Raw genomic sequence first — 26346 nt, 5'->3', positions numbered from 1 at the left:
GTGTGTGTGTGTGTGTGTGTGTGTCTCCGAAGTTTCATAACATAATACCCAAAATGTCCAGATTTCAATTGAAAATCACTAGTCATATCAGGAAACAGGAAGATCTCAAACTGAATGAAAAAGATGCCAAAACTGAGATGACAGAGATAGTGGAATTATTTGACAAAGATTTTAAATCAGCCATGATAAAAATGCTTTAATGAGCAATTATAAAATGCTTCTAACAAAAAATAGAAAACCTCAGCAAAGAAATAAAAGGCCTAAATGATCTAACATTTGTGTCATCAGAGTCCAGAAGGAGAGAAGAGGGGTGAGGTGGAAAAAGTACCTGAAGAAACAATAGTGGAAAACTCCCCAAATTTGGTAACAGACATAAACCTACAGATTCAAGAAGTTGAGCAAAGCTCAATTAGAATAAACGTAAAGAAACCACGCCAAACACATGATAATTAAACTTCTGAAAACTAAAGACAAAGATAACCATCTTCAAAGTAGCCAAGAAAAACCTGACAGGTTAACTATCAGGGTTAAAACAGTATGAGTAATAGCAGATTTCTCATCAGAAATCTTTTAGAGGCTAAAAGGAAAAAACACAAAATTTATTGAGAGCTAAAAAATGAACTATATACCTAGAATCTTATACTCAATGAAAATATCCCTCAAGAAATGAAGGGGAAATCAAGACATTCTCAGATAAATGGAAGCCAAGGATTTGTTAGAAGATCTACTCTAAAAGAGTTGCTGAATTCTGTAAACAGAAAGAAAATAATACAGGAAAAAAACCTTAGAACTTCAAGAAAGAACCCAATCAATAAGCAAAAATATAGATGAATAAAATAGGCTTTGCTTTTCCTCTTGAGTTTTCCAAATTATGCTTGACAGCTAAAGCAAAAATTATAATACTGACAGATATGGTTCTAACTGTATGTAGAAGAAATATTTAAGACCCATACATTATAAATGGGGGAGGGTAAAGAGATATAAAGGGAGGTAAAGATTCCATAAGTCCCTCAAACTGGTTAAACGACAACACTGGGACACTGCAATAACTTATGTACATACAATGTAATACTTAGAACAACCATTAAAAAAACTATACAAAGAGATACACTAAAAAAATCCTACAGATAAATCAAAATATAACTTTAAAACTGTTCAAGTAAAAACAGAGAAATAAAAAGCAGAGACAGCAGAAAACCAAAAAAGAAAATGCCGTATTTTAAGTTCTAAAATTAAACTGGATGTCAATGGTGTAAATATACCAATTAAAAGAGACTGGCTGAGTGGATTAAAAACTATGACCCAATTATATTCTGTCTACAAGAAACTCACCTCAAATATAATGATATAGGTAAGTTGAAAGTAAAAAGGTGGAAAATATATATATATATTATAAACAATCAAAGGAAAGCATGGTGGCTATATTATTATCAAATAGATTTCAGAGCAAAGAAGATTCCTGGAGACAGAGAGGGGTATTATATAATGGTAACAGTCAATCCACCAAGAAGATGTAACAATTCTAATTGTATCTACATCAAACAACAAGAGTAGCAGAAATGGATAGAACTGAAAGAAAAAATAGATAAATCCAAAATTATAGTTAGAGATGTTAACTCTCCTTCTCAACAACTGATACAACAAAAAGAGAAGAGAAAGAGATAGAAAATAAGTAAGGATAGAGAATTCAACATCACTGACCAACAGGATCTAATAAACACTCTACCCAACAATACACATTGTTTTCAAGTGTCCACTGAACATATACATAGATAGGCTATAAAAATCAGTAACAGAAAAACCTCTAAACACAGGGAAACTAAATGACACACTACTAGACAATTCATGGATCAAAGAGGAAGTCTCGAGGAAAATTTAAAAATACACTGAACTAAACAGAAATGAAAATACAACATATCGAAATTTGTGAGACACAGCTAAAGCAGTGCTGAGAGGGAAATGCGTACCCTTATCTGTATATTAGACATACAAATGCATACATTAGAAAAGACAAAAAATCTCAAATCAATAATCTAAACTCCTACCTCAAGAACCTAGAAAAAGAAAAAATCCAAAGCAAACAGAAGGAATAATAAAGAACAGAAATCAGTGAAATTGAAAAGGAAAATAAAGAAAAATCAATGAAACAAGGAGCTGGTTCTTTGAAAAGATTAACAGCATTGACAAAACTCTAGTACAACTGAGAAGAAAAGGAAGACACAAATTACCAATATTAGGAATGAAACAGGGGCTATCACCACCAACTCTGAAGACATCAGAAGGATAATAAGGGAATATGATAACTCTACACTCATAAATTTTGACAACTTAGATGAAATGGAATAAATTCCTAAAAAAGAAACACAGACTATTATAACTCACCCAATATAAAATGATAATCTGAATACTCTATAACTATTAAGAAAATTGAATTTGTAATTTAACAACTACCCCAAAATAAGTCTCTAGGCCCAGATGGAAAATCCTACCAACTTTTCAAAGAAAAAATCTTCCACAAATCAAAAAAGAGAAAACTTCCCAATTCATTTTAGGAAATTAGCTTTATACCTATACCAAAACAAAAAACAGCCCCCCCCCCAAAAAAAAGTACAGGCAAATATCCCTCATAAATACAGACATAAAAATCCTTAACAATATAATAGCAAATAGAATTCTGCAATACAGAAGAGGAATGAACACCAGGGGGGTTTATTCCACAGACACAAGGCTGATTCAGTATTCAAAAGTCAATAATGGAATTCACCATATTAATGGGCTATAGCTTAGAAGAAAAATCACAGGGTCATATCAAAAGATCTAGAGAAATAGAAATAGAGGGGAAACTTCTTCAACTTAATAGAGCTTCAACAAAAACACTATAGCATTAGCTGAGGAACTTTTGTTTATTATGGTGAAAAACTGAATGCTTTCCTCCTAAGACGGGAAACAAGGCAAGAATATCTGGTCTCACCATTCTTACTCAACATAGTACTATAGAAGCTGAAGCCAGAGCATTAAGGTGAAAAAAGAAAACAAAAGGAAGTAAAAGGCATAGAAATTAGAAAGGAAGAGATAAAACTGTCCCTATTTGTAGATGACATGATTGTCTATGTAGATAATCACAAGAAACAAACAAACAAAAAAACCCTTTTAGAATGAGTGAGTTCAACATGATCACAGGATATAAGATAATTATACAAAAATCAACTATACTTCTATGCACTAGCAATGAATACATGGACACCAAAATTTAACAGTAGAATCTCATCCTTTACAATCACTCAAAAAATACATATATCAAAGACTTGTACACTGAAAAATACAAAATAATGATGAAAGAAATGAAAGAAGATTTAAATAAACGTAGAGAGATATTCAAACACTAGAAGACTGAACAGAGTAAAGATATCATTTCTCCATAAACTGATATATAGGTTTAACATAATTCTTATAACACTGTAGGCAAGACTTTTTGCAGATACAGACCATGCTATTCTAAAATTTATAGAGAAAGACAAAAGAATTAGAACAGCTAAAACAATTTTGAAAAAGAAAAATAAAGTAGGAGGAATCAGTCTACCCAATTTCAAGACTATTATATAGCTACACTAATCAAAACTGTGTGGAGGTACATCAGCATCATGGCAGTGATTGCCTTTTTCTCTCCCCTTTGACTTAAAACTAAGTGGACATCCATAACTGAAAAAAGGCACCTCTGCACAGGATACCAGCACACCTGAGAGATCCATCCATCAGTGTATCTGAAATTGGGCTTATTACACCATGGAGAAGGCAGTGGAATAGGGAAATGGCAGTGGAGCAGACAGCAGCAGAGAAGGCACTGGTTGTTCCGGCAGTGGGCTAGCACAACCTTTTTGGCAGAGGAGGTGGAAGGTAAAGGCAATGAGGAGGGGTCTACCTGGTCACTCATGTTGCAGCTAGAGGAACCAGCCGCTCTCTCTGATAAAAGACAGCAGTGGCTGTGTGTGGGGAGAGAGGGAATAGAAAGAAAGAAAAGTAGACAGATGAAGAGAACAGAAGGAAAGTTTCTTCTCCATGCCCCAGAAGGCAAGAGGACTACCCACAAAACACTGTGACAGCACTCCATCCCCGCCCCCCCCACACCCGCCGCCCACCTGAGGATACTCTTACCAGGTCATGGGCACACCCTAAGACTCAACTGCTATATATACCTCTCCCCCTACGCTTGTTGTTTTTAATGTGCATGAGCCCAACCTTAGCTGCAAGTCAGCTCCATTAGGAAAAACAAAAATTTCTGTTAGGGTCCTAATTACCAACCTGTTGAACTGTTAAAATCAAAGTAAATAAAGTAAACAAAACCTTCCTTAAGTAAGAAATAAAGAGAGGTGTTTGCTACTTCAAATGTGGCAGCAGAAGCACTTTTCATCAAACACCATGAAAAATCATGGTAAAATGGTATCACAGAAAACGTCAATTTTGCAGCAGCTGAACCCAAAGATACGGAATAGTGCAATCTAACTGTAACTTAAAATAGCTGTAATGAAGAAATTCAATGAGCTTTAAGAAAACTCAGAAAGAGGGGCGCCTGGGTGGCTCGGTCGGTTAAGCGTCTGCCTTCTGCCTTCGGATCAGGTCATGATCCCAGGGTCCTGGGATGGAGCCACTGCATCGGGCTCCCTGCTCAGCGGGGAGCCTGCTTCTTCCTCTCCCTCTGCTGCCCCCCTGCTTGTGCTCTCTCCCCGTCAAATAAATAAATAAAAAACACCTTAAAAAAAAAAAAAAAAGAATAAAGTATTCTTAAAAAAAAAAAACTCAGAAAGATAATACAATGATCTCAGGAATAAAATTAATGAACAGAAGGAGTACTTTACCAAAAAGACTAAAATTCTAAAAAGAGAACTAAACAAATTCTGGATCTGAAGAGCACAATAAATGAAATGAAGAATTCACTGGAAATAGATCATATGGGAAAAGAGAATTAGCAAGCCTGACAACAGAAATATAGAAATAACTCAGGTGGAAGAGGAAAGAAAACAAAAATTTTTTAAAAGTGAAGAAACTGTATGACAACTATCTGAATCCACCAGAAAAGCTAACATAAGAATAATGGGTATCCCAGAAGGAGAAAAGAGGGAGAAGGGAGCAGAGAATACATTTAAAAAATAATAGCTGTTAATAATAAAAAACCAACATAATATTCCTCATTTAAAGAATAAAGGAGAAAAATCTCTATCAATGGATGCAAAAAAAAGTAGTTGATAAAACTCAATGACAGTTTGTGATTAAAAACCTCTTTTCAGGGGCACCTGGGTGGCTCAGTCGTTAAGCATCTGCCATCGGCTCAGGTCATGATTCCATGGTACTGGGATCGAGTCCCACATCGGGCTCCCTGCTCGGTGGGAAACCTGCTTCTCCCTCTCCCACTCCCCCTGCTTGTGTTCCTGCTCTTGCTATCTCTCTCCCTGTCAAATAAATAAATAAAATCTTAAAAAAAAAAAATCTCTTTTCAAAGGGAAAAATAGAAGGGAACACCATTATTCTGATGAGGGTACCAAAAAATCTCTAGTAAACTTTATAGTATTGGTGACCTATTAAAGATTTTCCCCTTGAGACTGTAAATGAAACAAGGATGCCTAATATTTTTATTTTCATTATTTTTTTTTAAAGGTTTTATTTATTTGACAGAGAGAGACACAGCGAGAGAGGGAACACAAGCAGAGGGAGAGGGAGAGGGAGAAGCAGGCTCCCCGCAGAGCAGGGAGCCCGACATGGGGCTCGATCCCAGGACCCTGGGATAATGACCTGAGCCGAAGGCAGACGCTTAACGACTGAGCCACCCAGGCGCCCCGTAATATTTTTATTTTTTAAGCAACATTTTACTGGAAGTCATACTTGGTGCAATAAATAAGAAAAATAAAATATCTGAAGATATGAGAAGACATAAAACGGTCTTTGCTGGCAACATGACTGTATATATACAAAATGTAAAATCTATACATTATCTATCAGAATTGATATATGAATTTATCAAGGTTACTGGATAGGTCAATATCCAAAACCAATTTTATTTTTATATTCCAGCAACCAATCAATAAAATAAAAACTTGGAAAGATTAAAAAATTAAAATAAAAACCAAAAAATAATAGCTGAGGACCTCCTAAACCCAGAGAAGGAACTGGATATAGAAGTCCTTGAAGCTAATACAACACTTATCATCTCAACACAAAAAGACTTTCTCCAAGCCTATTACATTAAAACTGTCAAAAGTCAGTGATAAAGAATTTTAAAGATAGCCAGGGAGAAAAAGACAGTAATTACAAAGTTATCTCCACCTGGTTATCAGCAGATTTCCCAGCAGAAACTATGGGCCAGGAGATCATGTAATGACATATTCAAAATATTGAAAGATAAAAATTGCCAGCCAGGAACACTACTCTATGTGGCAAAGTTATCCTTCAGATATGAAGGAGAAATAAAGGCTCACTCAGATAAACAAAAGCTGAGGTTGTTCACCACCACTAGACCTGCCTTATAAGAAATGTTGAAAGGAACTCTTGAAGCTGAAAGGAAAGTACACAAAATTAAGGTGACAGTCAAAATTATAATACTGTAACTCTTTTTTAGAACAGTATATTAAGCTCTTAACTATAGCATAATAACTACTATAACTTGGTAACAAAATCACAACATAAAAAGAGTTAACTTGTGATATTAAAAATATCAAAGGGGAAGAGTAAAAGGAAGAAACCTTTAAAGGTAAATGAAGATAAATTGCTATCAGCAGAGAGGACTATTTTATCTATGAGACGTTATATGCAAACCTCAAAGCAAAACTTTAGAGCAGAAACAGGAAACAAGGAGTGGACTGAGCAAATCACCATGGAAACAAAATAACCAGAAGGCAAAGATAAAATGGCAAAGGAAATCTTTACATATTAAGGGAGAAACTGACAACAGTACAGTAACTGTAGGGGACTTCAATACCCTGCTATCAGCAATAAATAGATTGGTTTAACTGAAATTAAACCACACTTCAGAACAAATGGACTTAACAGACATATACAGAACATGCAACCAACAGCAAAATACACATTCTTCGTTAAGTACACATAGACTCCAGGACAAATCATGATAGGCAACAAAACAAATCACAGCAAAAAAATTTTTTTTCCAAATCATAGCAAATTTAAGAAGACTGATATCATGCCAATTTTCTTCTCTGACCCCAATGGTATGAAACTAGAAATCAACAAGAAGTTAGTGGGAAGATCTACAAATATGTGGAAACTAAGTAACACACTTTAAACAACCATTGGGTCAAAAAACAAATCAAAAGGGAAATAAAAACTTATCTTAAATGAAAATGAAAACAACCTATCAGATATTGTAGGATAAAGCAAAAAGCAGTTTGGGGAGGAAAATTTATAACAATAAATGCATATTTTAAGAAATTAAAAAGAACTCAAATAAACAATCTGAAATTAACACCTCAAGGAACTAGAAGAAGAAGAGCAAATTAAGCCCAAAGTTAGTTCAAAGGAAGGGAATACTAAGAAGAGAAATAAATGAAATAAAAACCAGAAAAACAATAGAAAGGATCAATAAAACTAGAACATGGTTCTTCAAAAAATAAACAAAACAAAATTGACAAACCTTTAGCTTTACTAAGAAAAAAAAGAGAGGACTTAGATAAGTAAATCAGAAATGAAAGAGGAGACATTACAACTGGTACTATAAAAACACGGAATCTTATGAATCTATGAACAATTTTTATGCCAACAAATTACATAACCCAGAAGAAATGGATACATGTCTAGAAACATATAACTTGCTAAGACTGAATCAGGAAGAAATAGAAAATCTGAATAGACCAATAACAGGTAAACAGATTGAATGAGTAATCAAAAAACTCCCAACACAGACAACTCCAGGACAAGATAGCTTCACTGGAGAATTCTACCAAACATTCAAAGAGTTAACACCAATGCTCCTCAAACTTCCAATATATCCAGGAGGAGGAAACACTTCCACACTAATTCTATGAAGCCAGTGCTACCAAAACCAGATAAGGACACCACAAGAAAACTATAGACCAATGTCCTTGATGAAAAATAGATATAAAAATTCTCAACAAAATATTAGCAAACTGAATTCACAAACACATTAACAGGATTATACACCATGACTAAGTGGGATTTATTCCTGGGATGAAAGGATGGTTCCATATACACAAATCATTAATGTAATACACACATCAACAAATGAAAGATAAAAATCACACGATCATCTCAACAGATGGGAGAAAAAGCAAAATACAACATCCTTTCATGACAAAACATTTTTTTAATGTTTTATTTATTTATTTGTTGGGGGGAGGGGGGAAACGCACAAGCAGGGGGAGAAGTGGGAGAGGGAGAAGCAGACTCCCTGCTTAGCAAGGAGCCTGATGTGGGACTTGATCCCTGGGATTATGACCTGAGCTGAAGGCAGACGTTTAAGTGACTGAGCCACCCAGGCGTCCCTCATGACAAAAACTCTTAACAGACTGGGTATGGAAGGTAACATACTTCAACATAATAAGGGCCATATACACTAAACCTACAGCTATCAATGGAGAAAAACTGAAAGTGTTTCCCCTAAGATCAGGAACAAGGCAAAGATGCCCACTCAGACCACTCCTATTCAATATAGTACTCCAAGTCTTAGCTAGAGCAATTAGCAAGACAAAGAAATAAAAGGCATCCAAATCAGAAAGGAAGAAGTCATTATTTGCTGATGATATACAGAAAATCCCAAAGAATCAGTCAAAAAACTGTTGGAATTCATCAACAATTTCAGTAAAGAAGCAGTATACAAAATCAATATACAGAAATCAATTGCATTCTTTTACACTAATGATAAAGAATCTGAAAAAGAAACAAAGAAAACCAACCCATTCATGATAGCATCAAAACAATAAAATACTGATAAATTTAAGCAAGGAAGTGACAACAGACAGTAATATCATGCTATAATTATGTAATGTGATAAATACTACATCAGCAATCATATTACAATACATAAATGTATCAAAGTAACACGGTGTATGCCTTAAACTTACACAATGTCATACATCAAATTTATCCAATAAAAAAGCAATCAAGTTTAAAAAAAAAAAAAGACTGTATGGTGAGGGATAAATACATAGATCAAAAGAACAGAATAGAAAGCTCATGAATAGACCCACAGAAATATGCCCAACTAATTTTTGACAAAGGCACACAAGCAATTTAATACAGGAAAGATAGCCTTCTGAGCAAAAGGTGCTGGTGCAGTTAGACATCCATAGGCAAAAATATGAACCTCAATCTGTCACACACCTTATATAAAAATTTACTCAAAATGGATCCTGAATTTGAATATAAGACATAAAACTCTTAGGAAAAAAAAAACAACAACACAGAAAACCTACAGGATCTAAGGCTGGGCAAAGAGTTCTTGGACTTAAAACCGAAGGCATGATCCATAAAAGGAAAAACTGATAAACTTAATTTCCATAAAAATTAAAAAACTTTAGATTTGTGTAAGACTGTGTTAAGAGGATGAAAAAACAAGCTGCAGACTGGCAGAAAATATCTGCAAATATTATCCAGTGACTTGTACTCAAAATATACAAAGAACTCTTGAAATTCAACAATAACCCAATTAAAAAATAGTTGAGAGGTCTGAATACACCTTACCAAAGAAGATACACAGATGGCAAATAAGTATCTGAAAAGATGCTCAACAATCATACTGTCACTAGAAAATTACAAAGTAGAATAGCAATGAGATATCACTATGCACCTAGAGTGGCTAAAACCCCCCAAATATTGAGAAGGATGTGGAGCAACAAGAATTCTCATTCACTGCTGGTAAGAATGCGATATGGTACAGCCAGTTTGGGAGACAGTTTGGCAGTTTCTTACAAAGCTAAATATAGTCTTACCATAATTGTACTCCTACATCAAGTTGAAAAGTTATGACCACACAAAAACCAGCACAGGTTTACAGCAGATTTATTCATAATTATGAAAAACTGGAAGCAACCAAGAATCCCTTCAGGAGGTAAATGGATGAACAAAAGTGGTACATTCATACAATGGAACATTACTTAGCAATAAAAAGAAATGAGCTATCAAAACATGAAAAGAACCTTAAATAGAATCTTAAATATAAGACCCTTAAAAGGCCTATTGCTAAGTGAGAGGAATCAGTCTGAAAAGGCTAAACACATAAAAGAAACAGCGCAGGGGATCATAGGGGAAGGGAGGGAAAACAGAATGGAAAGAAATCAGAGAGGGAGGCAAACTATGAGAGACTCTTAACTATAGGAAACAAACTGAGGGTTGCTGGAAGGGACGTAGATAGGGGGATGGGGTAATTGGGTGATGGGCGTTAAGAAGGGTATGGGGTGTGATGAGCACTGGGTGTTATATGCAACTGATGAATTACTGAACTCTAACTCTGAAACTAATGATGTACTATATGTTGGCTAATTGAATTTAAATTTTAAAAAAAAGGCTACACACTGTATGGTTCCAACTACATGACATTTTGGAAAAGGCACATCTACAGAGATAGTAAAAAGATCAGTGGTTGCTCCAGGGGAGGAAAGAGGAAAGAGAGGGATGAATAGGTGAAGCACAGGAAATGTTTAGGATACTGAAACTATCCCATATGTTATAGTGGGTATGTGGTATTATGCATTTGTCAAAACCCGCAGAACTCTAAAACACACAAAAAATGAATCTTAATGTAAGCTACAGACTACTGTCAATAATAACTTACAATATTCGTTCATTAATTGTAACAAATATACCACACTAATGCAAAACGTTAATAATAGGGGAAACTATGAGAGTGAGGTGGGATGGAGTGGGGCGGGTATAGGGAACTCCAGGTATTATCTACTCAATTATTCTGCAAATCTAAAACTATACTAAAAACTCAAGTTCATTAATCACTAAAAATAAAAAAAAAGACAAGCTGAAGACTGGGAGAAAATACTTGTAAATATTATCCAACAAAGTGCTAGTATCTAAAATATATTTTAAAAACTCTAACAATTCAATAAAGAACCAAACAATCCAAATGAGCAAAAGACATGAAAGACATCTTACTGAAGAGGATATACAGAAGGCAAATAAGCATATGAAAAGATGTTCGACAGAATTAAAACCACAGTTAGATATCACTACATACGTATCAGAATGGCTAAAATTTTAAAAAGTGACATCATCAAAGGCTGGCAAGGATACGGAGAAACCAGACCACTCATACATTGCTGATAAGAATGTAAAATGGTACAACCACTGTGAAAATAGTTCGGCAGTTTTTATTAAAAAAACTAAACATGCAGCTACCACACTAACCAGCAATTGCACTCTTGGGGATTTATCGCAGAGATATGACAATTTATGTTCATCAAAAACCTGTATATGAATGTTTATAGCAGCTACCTTCGTAACAGTCTGAACTTGGAATACTACTTAGCAATAAAAAGGGACAAATTTGATTCATGCAACAACCTGGATCAATCTCCAGAGAATTAATGCTAAATGAAAAAAGTAGATCTCAAAAGGTTACAGAATTATATGATCGCATTTATATAACATTCTTGAAATAAGAATATTATTAAATGGAGAACATATTAATGATTGGCAGGGGCTAGGGAGAAAGTGTGGGCAGGAAGGAAGACAGTATGATATAAAAAGGTAACATGAGGGATCCTTATGGTGATGGAAACCTTCTGTACTAGACTGTACCAACGGCAATATCCTGGCTGTGATATTGTACTATACTTGTGTAATATGTTACCATTAGAGAACCTTTGAAGGGTATATGGGATCTCCATTATTTCTAACAACTACATGAGAATCTACAATTATCTCAAAATAAAAAGTTTAATTAAAAAAAATAAAACTTGGCTGTTCCTCAAAACCCTGAGTTAACCAATCCCTTTTCTGAACCACCTCAGCATGTTACTCAGTACTGATAATACAGTATTACTACATTTTTATGTTCTATTTTGTTCTCCCTTATTAAACTGGGAGCTCCAAGAGAATGTCTTAAAGGCAAGATATGTTGTGTTCATCTATACATTCCTAGCATCAAACACACACTAACACTCTCTAGGTGTTTTGTAAATGTTTATTGAATAAAACAGATGTGACAGAAGTAATCAAGAAGGCAACTCAATTACTAAATTGTATTCATATTCAATTTACTATTCGTAAAGTTTTTTTAAAAAGGATTTTATTTATTTATTTGAGAGAGAGCAAACACAAGTAGGGGGAGCAGCAGAGGAGAGGGAGAAGCAGGGTCCCCGTTGAGCAGGGAGCCTGATGTAGGGCTCGATCCCAGGACCCTGCAATCATGATCTGAGCTGAAGGCAGATGCTTACCCGACTGAGCCACCCAGGCGCCCCTGTAAAATTCTTATTTACAAGCTCATCAATAATAAAATTATCTCTTCAGTGATTATTAAAGATTGCTTGCTGCCTTTCCCAACTCCTTTAGTAATACCACCAGATAACAATAATTTGGGGTGGATAAAAGTATGTGTTTCATGGAGTATTACTCAGCCATCAAAAAGAACAAAATCTTGCCATTTGCAATGACATGGATAGAACTAGAGGGTATTATGCTAAGCAAAATAAGTCAGTCAGAGAAAGACAAATACCATATTATTTTACTCAGATGTGGAATTTAAGAAACAAAACAGATGAACATAGGGGAAGGGAAGGAAAAATAAAAGAAGATGAAAACAGAAAGGGAGACAAACCCTTATAAGAGACTCTTAACTACAGGAAACAAACTGAAGGTTGCTACAGGGGAGGTGGGGGGGGATGGGGTAACTGGGTGATGGGCATTAAAGAGGGCTCTTGGAGTAATGAGCACTGGGTATTGTATGCAACTGATGAATCACTAAATTCTACCTCTGAAACTAATAATACAGTAAATATTAATTAAATTGAATTTTAAAAAAATTTTTAGTTATGTGTTTCTGCCTTTTCTCCTGCAAAGAGACACAGTTTCATTTAACTAAATGGAATGCTATCTACCATAATCACTTTACAAAGAAATAGAAGGATCCTATAAACTTTTGACAATATCTCAGGTGCTTATTTTCTGAAGTTGTAAGAAAGCTTAAGGTAGTACATTCATATGGGTAGGAACTTTTTTCTTAATTGAACTGAAAAAAAAAATTAAGTCATAAACACAAGCTAAAATTATAGTCAATTAAAAATGGAAATAAGATTGGATAAGATTTCAGCAGCCATAATAGATGGGTACAATAATTAGAGCTGAACAAAAAAATAAATATGGATCACAAAAATGTAATCTAGAAATGTAAAAAAATAATAACAATATATATTCCACATTATGACTAATTAACAGATCTAAAAAGAAGTAAGGATATATATAATAGGAGGCAATGCATAGAGAGGGAATGCCAAAATCTTTTCCAACATTTTTCACACAACTTGCCAACATTCTATACTAGTTTAACATATCAGATCTAAAAATGCCATCTGAAACAATTCTTAGTCTCAGAGTGAAACAGTCCAAGACTGTAATGCCTTTTTATAGAAACCTTCATTTGATACCTTTTTCAAATTAGATGTTAGGAGTAAAATCTGTATTATTTCAAACTTTACCAGTACTTCTGAAACATCTATTCAAATATTTAATTTAGGAACCATCTCATCAATCGGAGTCATCAATACACTTTGAGATTTAATTAAAGACAAAAAGTTTAAATAGTCTCTAATGACTTGAAGCAGAATAAAAGCGGATGGGGAAAACATAAAATCTTTTTGTCAGTAAAGAACTCTTGGTACTTCTTTCTTGAGTGTTTTTTTGTTGTTCAGACTACCATTAGAGTAACACTTTTAGTCTGTCTCTGCCCTGCATTCTCATTTCTCCCTAAGGCACTTTACACCTATTTCCTTAGAACCTTCTTATGAAGTGGGGACTGTTATTATCAGGTAACATGTTCAAGGTGCTATAATTTAAAGCCCATGCTCTCATTCAAAATGTTCTATGCTTCCCTACCATTCATTGCTTGGCTGTCCAAGATCTTACAAATAGTACAGTAGGAGGAAGCAGTACCCAAACTCAGTAGTTTCCATATTTGCTCAACACCACATCCATTTGAAATCTCTATTCTTTACATTCCACAATTTACTTACGTGTGGTCAGTAGGAGCATCATGAGGCACATGTAAAAAGGCAAACTTCTGGGTCATCACCCTATTGCTACTGAATCAGACTGAAGGTGGGCCCAAGAATTAAGTGTTTTTAAGTAATAATCCATGGTGATTCATATACATACCAAAGCTTGAGAATCATAGCATCACATCTTGCACCTTGTTGGAAAATATAACTTTTTAGAGTGTAAAAAGGAATGGATTCAGAGACTGAGAATTCTTGTTTTGCTACCTACTGCCATGTGACCTGGGGCAGGCAATTTAACCTTCCTGACTTAAAAATCAATCAATCAGTTTACTTTCTTACAAGGTTGATATCAGATTCTAAATGAAATCATGAGTGCCAAGAAGCTACATACTGGCAAATAGCTCTGTTAGAGTAACAGAATATAAGAGGCCAAAAAAGAGCTTTAGAAACATAGTCAAGGCCAACACCTTTTTAATTTTTTAAATGAAAATAACTGTTTTCCTGTTCATAAAATATTGCACATTCACCATAAGAATTTCATAAAAAGGCAAATAAAGTGAGAGCACTGGACAATCATATTATTTATAAATGCTGATATACTTTTATTCATGCTTTTAAAATTTTTAATATTCTTACTTTCTTTTCATTTTCTTACATAACAGTAATGGTCTGAAGAATCTTAAATAATAGTGATGATGGCAGATACCCTATGTTAGTCCAGATTTTAATGAGAATGTCTCTAATATTTCACCTTTAGTCATGATAGGTGTGTGTGTGTGTATAAAAATATAGTACTTGCTGTATTTAAGATGTAACCTTACATATATATATATATTTTTTTTAATTAGTCAATGTCTCTGGCATTTAGTGAGATGATCACATGGCTTTTCTCCTCCAGTACAGTGATATGGTAAAATATCCCTAAAATATCTTAGTCATAGTATATTACACTTTTAACATTCTGGTGGGTTCTAGGTCCTAATGTTTTATTAGGAATTTTTCTGGTATGTTCATATGTAAAACTGGGTCATAGTTTTACTGAGGAATATCTTTCTCTGAATTATGCTGTTTTTTAAAAGATTTTATTTATTTATTTATTTGACAGAAAGAGAGAGAGAGCACAAGCAGGGGGAACAGCAGACAGAGGGAGAGGGAGAAGCAGGCTCCCTGCTGAGCAGGGATCCCGATGCGGGGCTCGATCCCAGGACCCTGGGATCATGACCTGAGCCGAAGGCAGACACTTAATGATTGAACCACCCATGCGCCCCTATGCTGGTTTTTAAAAGAGAAAAAAGATACTTTCTTTAAGTTCTGAAACAGTTTTAAATGGCACAAACTATCTGTTCCTTGAAGGTTTGAAGGTTTCACTTGTGAAAACATTTTGCCCTGACACTTCAATGAGAACCAAAAGAATAAGGAAAACTGTCCTTAATTTATAATTTAGATTTTATATGTTTTCCTGCATTTATTTTGCTAATTTACAATTTCATAAAAATAAATTGCCCATTTTATCAAGATACCTACTCATAATTATTTTGAATTCTTCCATGTCTGTAGTTAAAACCCCTTTCCTAATATTTTGCTGGAGAGGTTTTTCACACTTTCATTACAGATCACGGAAAGGATACCAATAACCAATTACCATCAGTTATAATATACTTACACAATTTAATTCTCATAATAAATTTATGAGGTAGGAATTATTATCTCAATTTTACTAACCTCTAACTCAAAGAAGTTGAGTTACTTTCTCAGGGTGACATAATTAGTAAGGGGCTAAGTTAACCTAGTCTTAGTGTATCTAGCTCCAAAGCCCATGTTCTCTCAGACAAAACAGTGCCTTTCACTAAGATGGTACTTTTGAAATCCTTACTGGCAGAGGACTTGATTAAATTGAACAGAGTTGGATGTATCTCTCAAGGTGGTTTAACTTTCTCCACTTTCTGCAACAGAAAGTTTAAGGAAAGATTTTTAAAAACTGATTTCAAATATCAGTTGAAATCATTTTTTTTCATTCTTGAGGAAGGAAATATACTTAGTCATACAGATCTTCCTCGATGTATGATGGGGTTACAACCCAATAAACCCATGGTAAGCTGAAAACATCATGAGTCGAAAATGAATTCAATACACCTAGTCTACTGTGCTCAGAACATTTACATTAGCCTACAGTTGGGCAAAATCATCTAACACAAAGCCTATTTTATAACACAATGCTGGATATCTCATGTAACTGAACACTACACTGAAAGTGACAACCAGAACGATTCTAAGTGTGTTGGCCAATTTACCCTTGTGATTGCGTGATCAGTCGGAGCTGTAGCTGCTGCTACTGCCCAGCATCATCAGAGTATCTTACTGCAGATCGCTAGCCTGGGAAAAGATCAAAATTCAGAACGTGAAGTATGGTTTCTATGAATGAGGATCGCTTTTCACATCATTAAGTTGAACCACGGTAAGTCATGGACTGTTCGTGTATTCATAACTGAGAAGGAAGAGGAAGATAATACAACAGATCCTAGACTTTCAGTTCATCTTTCCTCAGGAATTCAGTCTTTTCTACACCAGCTATGAAATTGGGTAGGCTTTAGTATTCCACTTTGGTGAATGCTCATTTTCTTTAAGGAGAGTAGGGATAAAATAGTTGCAAGCAGTACAATTCTGCCTTTAAAAGAAATTATGCCCAAGGTTATTATTCAGAAGCAACCAGAAAATATTTACAGGCAGCCCCTGAGAATCCCACGATAGGAAACAAAGAAATGCAACACATCCATGTGATATTTAAATAGTAGGTAGATGCTTTATTTTCCCTGCTACTAAAAAGTAGCAGCACTATTTTTTTTAATATGTGAAGAAAATACTGCTTTTAATGTAAGAAAAATTCCTTTAAAAATTTCCAAGAAAACCCTATCTTAATACTCCATTCAAAGTACCAATGAAACGAAGTATTAGCTCACTAGTCTTTATTTTCATATTTTGTTCACTACATTCTAAGAAGCATGATGGCGACATTCCTTGTTTATTAACCATATATATTAAGAAAATAGTCAGTGAGCTTTAACAAATACCTAATTACCTCAGGTATTGCTTAAGAAGTGAATTTTAAGACCCTAACAAAGAATACAACTCTAAGTAAATTATTCATGTCAAACCATTTTCCCTCACTCAAAACAACTAATATGTTAGTGCTTGCTTCCCTCTAATTTAAGAATGACTTTCAATTTTCTAGAGAAATTATTTACATATTTGGGCTGACTCCACATTGCTCCTACTAATAAAAGCCTGTGGCTGTTAATGTGAATTAGCCAGTTCCTGGCAACATCTTTGGCTTTCCATGAGTGTGGTCATTTGGACCAAAGGATCAAAAATGAGCCTACCCTCTTAACAAAACTGTTTGCATTATTCTCCCTCAAAGTACCTTTGTGCGTTCTCAAACATAAATTTATTTGGCACATGTAGGAATAGCACACTGCTCTATCTGATCTTTCTGCCTTTGTTTACCACGAGTTTTAACATTTAACCTTTGGGAAGAGCTCAGAGCATTCTGTAATCTTAGAAGGCAGTATGGTAGAATAAAAAATAACCACAAGACCTGGGTATGAATCCTAGCTTTGCCACCTAATAGCTACTTGGTTTTGGAGCTACACTGTTTGTATTCATATTCATCACGTATGACTTTGGCAAGTAACTTAACCTCTCTGTTTTCAATTTCCTCACCAGTAAAATGATGATCAAGTGCTCACCTCTGACAAAGACTCTCTCCTTAACCTAACTCCAGTGCTCTCTAGGCCTCAAACTTGGTGTCTATCCTTGTCAAGTCTACGTCACCCAGCTGTAGCAAGAATCTTACTAAGTCACTCTAGATACCAAATTCTTTATCCTCCACTCTTCATCTAATCATTTTGGTCTTCCTTTAGCAAGAATCCTGTCCAGTCAGTTTAACCAGAATCCTCCCTCACCCCTGATGTTGCCTTTTAGTAATTTTTCATCCACCGACCCCTACCCTTCTCCTTGGCTATAAATCCTCATTTGTTTGTTCCTATACTCAGAATTGAGCCTAGTTCTCTACTGAGATCTCTTTTCCTCTACTTCAGTAGTTCCTAAATAAAATGTGCTTTTGCCACTTTAATTACTGTCCAGCTCTGATTCTAATTCTCATAGGGCTGCTGTGAAGATTAAATGAGTCAATACATGTTAAATGCTTAAAAGAATGTTTGACCCATAGAAATGTTCAATAAATACTAGCTTTTGATAATATGATTATTCTTCATCTACTATTTGCAGGTGCTTTGCATTACTTTTGACAAGCCACTATATACTATTCCATGTACCATGTTATTTTCCCATGGACATTATATCATTTCAGTTTTTTACTACATAATACTGTAAATGTAAGTTCATTTCTAACCACCTCTCTTATTACTTTCTTAGGAAAAAGTTATGGAAAGGGTGTTACTAGGTCAAAAGGTATGAATGATTTTAAGACTCTTGGTAGAATTACCAAATTACTTACCAATTTATACTCTAGGAACAGAATGAGTATTCATCTCTACATCCTTGATAACAATAAGCATCATCACTTCTTTGATTAAATATTTCACCTTGCATTTATTTTGGTATCAGTGAAGTAGAACATTTTCCATATGTTTATTAGCCATGTTTAATTACTCTGTAAAATTATTTGTTTATATCCTTTTCCAATTAAAAAATCACTTAAAATTGATTTGTGTTGTGGTAGATTACAGTTTAAAAATATTCACCACCTCCCCACCACCAATACCCTTCTCTCATGATTCTTACTCCATTGATGTTGTGCTTAATAATTTGCTTTGGCTTCAGAATGAGCAGACTTCCTTTGGGCCTGGACATAGGACTTTCTGTTTAAGAGGAGGTTAGCAGATACGAAGCAAGCAGAGGCTTACAATGTGTATATGCAATAGGAATTGTTTCTGCTAGTACCATGTGAAGAGTTTTCCTTGGGGGTAACTACTCCCTCTTTGGTTGGGGCCCCAAGATGAAACACATAGAACAGAAGACTCAAACCAAACCCGCATGGAAGAGCCAAAAGCCCAGCAGAACAGTGACCTAAAACAGTGCTGTCCGCCTGAGTCCAGCCTAGTTCCTCCAATTCCCAGCTGACCCACAGATGCATAATTGAGAATAAATTACTGCTGTTTTAAGTTACTGAGTTTTGGGGTGACTTATTATGTAGCAATTGCTGGTTAATAAACTTACTGTATTATACTATAAAACTCTGAAGGAAATAGATTCATATATAATCTACTAATCAAGAAAAAAGCTAGAATTCATATCCAATAATACATTTGCCTGCTCATTTTTTCTTTTTCTGCTGAGAATACCTAGACACAATTTTCATTGATGTTTATACTTTCCACCAATGTTCTCATGTAAAATTACACATAATAAATTGATATGAAAGTTAAAAATTCTGTTTGCAAGCAACTGTCTTTAAATTCCTTTCCAACTAGATAAAATTGTTCCGTAAGTTGAATTCATAATGTTCAACTTCTTATTTTAAACATCACAGGGCCTCCTTCCCAGTTTCTGAGCAATATACAGATTATTTTTAAACTTTAAACTTTGTACATGAGTGCTTCAAAGCAATATAATTTATATAGAAATGCTAACAAACTACATGGATCAGTTGTATGAGCAATTAAGAAAAACAAAGGTGACTACAGAAAAGACAACAAAAATGGTATCTGGGTATAAGGATATGCGTTTTGTTTTTTTTTAAGATGACAAAGAAGATACAAAGGAAATTTAATTTATTCAAAACTATAATTAATATTTTTAAAGCAATTTAAGATGAAATATAAATGGGATTGTTGGTTTATATTTATTAAACCATTTAAAATTAGTATAATACCAAGTAGATAAAAGCTTCTTGAGAAATATTTGTAAAAGTCAAATTAATAATCAGAAGCAAACAATATCTCACATTTGATTTTAGCATCAGCAGAATTTAAACCAATATTGACAAATAATGAATTTTTTTTTTAAATCTATTTCTTGTCTGCATTAGTTAGGCTAGAGAAATTACAGTAGAATATATCAAATTTCAAAAGGGTTAAAGATTTGAGCTACTTTTAATAGTATGCCAAAAGTGAAAGCATTTATCCAAATGAGTTGTTTTTAAAATTTTTGTGTATGTGTTTAAAAAAAAGTTAATGAAACAAAAGTTTCCCTAGAGAATTAAAAATTATTAGTGTTTCTATTATAATATAACAAGGCTAAAATTTGGAAATTCTGGCACAGCAGCCTATTATTCAGGGTAGAAACAGAGTTACATACTGGCCATACCCCAGAGAGGAAGCTCTTCAGGACTATGTGTGCTCACTCAAAACAATGGAATGACTATTTGCACTGAAGGCACTGCACTACTGCTGAGGAATCCTCATTAGGGGGCACAACACCCCTTACAGAATGTTAAACAAGAAGGGATCTAGAAGGGCTCAGGGCACTGGAAAACAACAAAGCAAACAAACATAAATGAACTCAGCTTTTAAATGAGCAGAGAATATCTCTTATTTTCTAAGTATTTTAAAAAGTCTAATAGCAAATGCTTGTTAGCAAATGCTAATAAAAAAGTTTAAAGTAAAACATTTAAGTATTTTTAAAATAAGCTTTTTTCTATAGATTTAGAGAACAGCAAAGAGCAAAACCCACTGAGAATTTATGAATATTTTAGAATGTTGGAAACTATAAATGAAAAACAGAAAATCTAACAAAGTGCTCTCTTTCCCCATCAACGGGTCAGAAATAACACAATGGCTTTTTTTATTATTGTACCTCCCACAGGCTTTTTCTTGCCAAAGCCAAGAAACCTCAAGGACACACAAAAAACATTCAAAACACTTTCCTGTCTCCTCCAATCCTAATTCCAACAAAAAACTTGTAGGAGTTGGCTTCAAATTTAGGCTTGTAATGAAATGTGAATTCTTAAAATATGGAGATTGGCTGCTAAATTCTTTTGTGCCTAAAATTAATGATGGAAAGTAAAATATACTGAAATATTTAAAATGTGTCTCCTTACTGTAACAAGGGCTAGCTGAAATACTATAATTAGTCTCGCTAAAATGGGTCTAAACCCCTTCCTTGCCATTAAAAAAATGATTCTAGGTACAGAGGTAACCCTTGTGCTTCCATTTTTACAAATCATGCAGCATAGACATAACCTTTGAAACAACCTCGAAAATGCCCCCAATAATGCAGTTACTATGGTAACTCTTATAGGCTAGTTCTCTGAAAAGACTCAGATTCCTGAATCTGAACAAGGTTACCTCACCATCTTCTACACTTTCCCCTTCTCATAAAATTTATCCTTTATCATAACACTTACAAATCCAATAGAAAAATATCTACCCCATTAACCATACAAACCCTATTTTTTCGGATCAAGGATTTTTTTTTTTTAAGGTAATGAAGGCAGATTTTTTTTTATAAACTTTTTTTTTTTTAAGATTTTATTTATTTGACAGAGAGAGACACAGCGAGAGCGGGAACACAAGCAGGGTGAGTGGGAGAGGGAGAAGCAGGCTTCCCGTGGAGCAGGGAGCCCAATGCGGGGCTCGATCCCAGGACCCTGAGATCATGACCTGAGCTGAAGGCAGACGCTTAATGACTGAGCCACCCAGGTGCCCTCAAGAATTATTTCTAAAGTGTATGTTTTCTGATACCTTTTCTCTTGGAACACTGTCCAACAAAACAAGAGAAATCAAATTCTACTTTTGACCATCACTCAACTGTCCCTGAGTTGTCTTTTTAATTTTTTCCCGTTTTAGGGTTTTTGGAAAGAAAAAAAAAATTGTGATATAAATATTTACTATATCAACAATACAAAGTGTGTGTTTTTTTTTAATTTTACAGATATGATTAAGATATATAACCAATGGTCCCTCTAAAAAATGCTTGCTTTTTAAAAATTTGACTGTGGGGGCACCTGGGTGGCTCAGCCGTTAAGCATCTGCCTTAGACTCAGGTCATGATCCCAGGGTCCTGGGATCAAGCCCCACATTGGGCTCCCTGCTCCTCGGGAAGCCTACTTCTCCCTCTCCCACTCCCCCTGCTTGTGTTCCCTCTCTCGCTGTGTCTCTCTCTGTCAAATAAATAAATAAAATCTTTAAAAAAAAAATTTGACTGTGGGACATGAATCAAGTTTAGTGAGTAAACATCTGTGTTACATGAACAAAAAGCCAAACACATTCCTAACTGATACTTGTCCAGTACAACGCCCCCACCCAAGGGATCATAAGGGCTTCTCTTAAAAAGATTTTCCATAAAGGAAGTCACACATATACCAGCTCTAGACAGCAAAGAAAATTCTATTTAATGATAAATTCCATTTGTGTAGCAAGTTAGAGTTTACAAGGTGATTCCATGTACTCTATACCTTATTTAATCCTTAATAAGAAATTTGTGAAGTAAACAGAATATATACTATAATCTCCACTTTAAAGGGGCGGTTCTGTCTGGGGGGCGGGGGTTGGAAGCCCCAGGCTGAAGATCAACAGAAGTGAGAAACAGAAACACTCCCACCACTCACAATTACACAGCCTAGGGCAAAACACATAATGGATAACTGGAATTCTCCTTAACACAGGCAATAAGATAGCTCACCTCTGGGAAGTCTCTACTGGGGGTTGGGTTAGGGACTTGTGCTATCTGTAGGCTATTACGGTACCCTGCTTATTTCTCTACCCACTATTTTAATGTCTTTTTTTTTTTTATTGTGGTCAAAAACACATAGCATAAAATTTATCATCTTAACCACTTCTAAGCATACAGTTCAGAAGTTTTATGCATATTCACAATTGCAATTGTTGTGCAACTAATTACTGCCTTTTTACCTACTCCCTTACTAGATCGTAAATTTTTAAGAGCAAGAATGATATGCTGTTTGTTGCTTTTAGTGCTAGCACAACTGATACACAGAATATTCACAGTAATATTTACTGAATGCGTGCTTATTCTATCTGCCTATCTATGCACCTGCCTACCCATTCATCTACCTACCTAACTCAGAATTGAGATGTTTACAAAGGGTGTATATAAGTATGTTAATTTAAGTCAAAACTTCTTTTAATTTGGCTGACTAGTTCTCCAGTTAGGGGATATGGCAGATATTCTCTATAAACTGGAGGAGTGTAATCTGTAGTTCCAAGATTTAAAAGAAAAAGAAAAACACTTAATATCATAAGATAAAGCATTTTAACAAAAAATACTGCACTGGCAAATGTGTAATGAAATTAACAATATCTTGATTTTCCTAATTGTTTCTCGAGCATGCTGAACTAAACAAGGAACATCTGAAATTAAACATCCTATAGTCCTACTCTACTCAAGCTTTTTGGTATACTCACTGTAAACAAAGAAGGTGAATGATTCTAGTGACTAACAAATCCTTTTTTCATTTAGTTTATGTTTAATTCTTTACTTTCTTCAGTTTATTTTTTTATTTTTTATGATTTTATTTATTTGAGAGAGAGAGACACAGCGAGAGAAGGAACACAAGCAGGCGCAGAGGGAGAGGGAGAAGCAGGCCTCCCGTGGAGCAGGGAGCCCGATAGGGGGCTCGATCCCAGGACCCTGGGATCATGACGTGAGCTTCAGCAGACGCTTAACAACTGAGCCACTGTGAAACCAGTGCAGATTTGAGGAATTCAGATTTTCAGCTTCATCCTGAATGGTATCAGTATAGTTAAAGATAAGTTATATCCTAAATATTCCACCAAAAAAACATGTTACGCCCCATGGGAGAAAACTAAAGGGTTGTTAAGGCATAAGGTACCATTATCAAATCAGTTGCCTGACTTATAAATTCTCTAGTAACAACCTTGTGAATCATGATGCATGCCCAGACTAAAGAATAGCAATCCTTAGCAAAAGTTAAAGTTACGGGAGCTTTCAGGATGTGTTTCTTTCACTGAAGCACTTAGTTAAATTATATCATTTAATAAGAGTGCCTACATAGTGATGAAATTATTGGCTGCATTATCAATATTATTGTAACTGCAGAATCTACTGTAAAAAGTGGAAGTATGTTACAAAGTGTTCTACTGGACCAAATTGCAAGCCTCACAAAAATCCACTGTCCCAGTCTTTCAAGACCATCAGACATACTTTAGATAAGTAGCTAGGAGCTACTAGCTAAGGCTCCTAAAATACAGTGTTTCAATTAAAGAAAGTCACTGAAAAAAAATTTACTTAACAATTAAAAAATAATTATAATAATTTCAATAAGTAACATTTCTTTACCACTCACAGATGAGGGTGCAGCCTCTAAGTTGTGGGCTGATATTGATTTAAATAGACAAAGATAGAATGCATTTTAAAGTAAAAGAAAGCAAGATCTTTGATTGACAGTTCTTGGAAAAAGGTTAAAAATTCAAAAGGACTGACTGCATGTGGCTCAGAACCTAAAAGCTTTTTTCTCCTCCCAACAGAAGAGCAGTCTCAAGTAATAACTGGTTGCTATGGAGATAAGAAACTAGAGAGATCAGAGAACTCAATTTGCAGTTAAATGGGCTGGAAACAATCCTTACTACTTGGTGAAGGAAAGCGATTAAAAATATATGTGACTGCCAGAGGGAATCTTTTTCACCTAGCATTTCCCAACCTCATTAATGAACAAGAAGTCTAAAAAAACAAATGAAAGCCCAAGGTGTCTAAGATAGAGCATATTAAACATAATTCAGGATTTCACACATTATCACAAATCCTCTAATTCTGGATGACCTTGACTCTTTTTAGTGGTACTTGTTAGTAAATACTGGAATGAGACTAAAATTGTGTTCAAGAACAAACTAGTATAACTAAGGGGACTGGAACTCCAATGGAAAAAAAGAGCATGACAAATGGAAAAGTAACCAGAGTAAGAAACAGATTTAAGTAGTGAAAAATCTTTGGGTTTTAAAAATGTCTTCACAGTCAATCACAGAATACCTTTGTGAGTGCTGTAAAGGGCTGCAAACGTCACCGTGAAGAAAGTTGTGGAGTATTTCCCAGCATTAACTAAATGAGGAAAGGCCCTTTTTGTGTCTCGGTATCGGCGCAGGCACTGGATGAAGCGAAGCCAAGCAGGAATGCACTGAACAATGGCCCGTACACCATATGAATATTTGTGGCAAATTTCTGGTTCTGTGAAGATTTCAAAGAAGAAAAAATTGTAATTTAAAAAAATAGCCTGTTCACATCATTTCGTTATATCAAAAGTCCATAAAAGCAAGAAGCGTATGTTTCAGAATCACTTTCTTCTTTGTAACAATTATATTCTCAAACTTTTTAGTGATAGATAAGCCAAGGAAAGAAGGTAAATACACACGGTGAACCTACAGGGAAAATCTGCCCTCTCACATTTCAGACTACCTGTTCTGAATCACTTTCTTTGGAATGTGATAGAACTATAGGAAAATTAGAAGATGAGGACACTAATCAAAGGAAAAAAAAGTTCCGTAATTTAATACATATGGGAAACATACAAATATCACTGATGACTCTAGCCAACTTCATGAACTCCAAACTGCCTTAATATATGGCAATGGGTTATACATGCTCTACTCCACCCTTTTTTAATGAAGAGCAGAGTTTATATTTTTAAATGAGAAGAATGGAGTTGGTAAATTAATTTTTCTTCAAATTCTGAGAATGCATTATAGTGCGATCAAGCTACAATAGAGTTGTGGTCTGCTGGCAAATCAATGAAAATGTGTTGCCGCTGGCTTGATTAACTTTATTAGTCAGTTGTTACATAATCTGCCTAAATTTGGTCTTTGTCATTAAGGCAAAATTCCTTAATAACTTGAACTCCTGGCATACACTAAGAGTGGGAAAAAGAGCCAGAAGAAAAAACAAGATCCCCAATAAGAATTAAAAAACAATCTAAAATGACTTTCTCAAATCATGTGATCTAACTAAATAATCAGTATTTTTGCTCATTATAAAGCGATACTGTGATGGAAACTGTTGGCACTAAAGCATTTGTGATATAACTACCAATGTACTAGAATTTTTTTCTTTTTTTTAGTTTTAGAATTCTCTTAAGCGTAAGTTGCAAATCTCTTGGCAAATGGATGGCTAAAATCATAACATATAATTTAAGAGCCAAATTATATCAGATAAAGAGACTGCTAAAAGAGTGCCA

The 26346-nt window shown here is 34.8% G+C and overlaps 1 protein-coding gene across 2 annotated transcripts in view; it reads right to left on the bottom strand.

The window, feature by feature from the left end:
* The window catches only part of XPR1 (xenotropic and polytropic retrovirus receptor 1), a 249464-nt gene that overhangs the window by 28895 nt on the left and 194223 nt on the right, over positions 1-26346 (bottom strand). The window contains exon 11 of one of the 2 annotated variants that reach the window (XM_021682766.2): positions 25149-25343. The exons of the other annotated variant lie outside the window; for it this stretch is intronic. Within the exon in view, the coding sequence (XP_021538441.1) occupies positions 25149-25343 (195 nt within the window). The remainder of the gene's footprint in view (positions 1-25148; positions 25344-26346) is intronic. 2 annotated transcript variants of the gene reach the window in all.

Source organism: Neomonachus schauinslandi, chromosome 6, assembly GCF_002201575.2.
Source record: "Neomonachus schauinslandi chromosome 6, ASM220157v2, whole genome shotgun sequence".
NCBI classification, from domain to species: Eukaryota; Metazoa; Chordata; class Mammalia; order Carnivora; family Phocidae; genus Neomonachus; species Neomonachus schauinslandi.
Note: the sequence above shows the minus strand (reverse complement) of the source record. Positions and strands in the feature narration are given on the sequence as shown.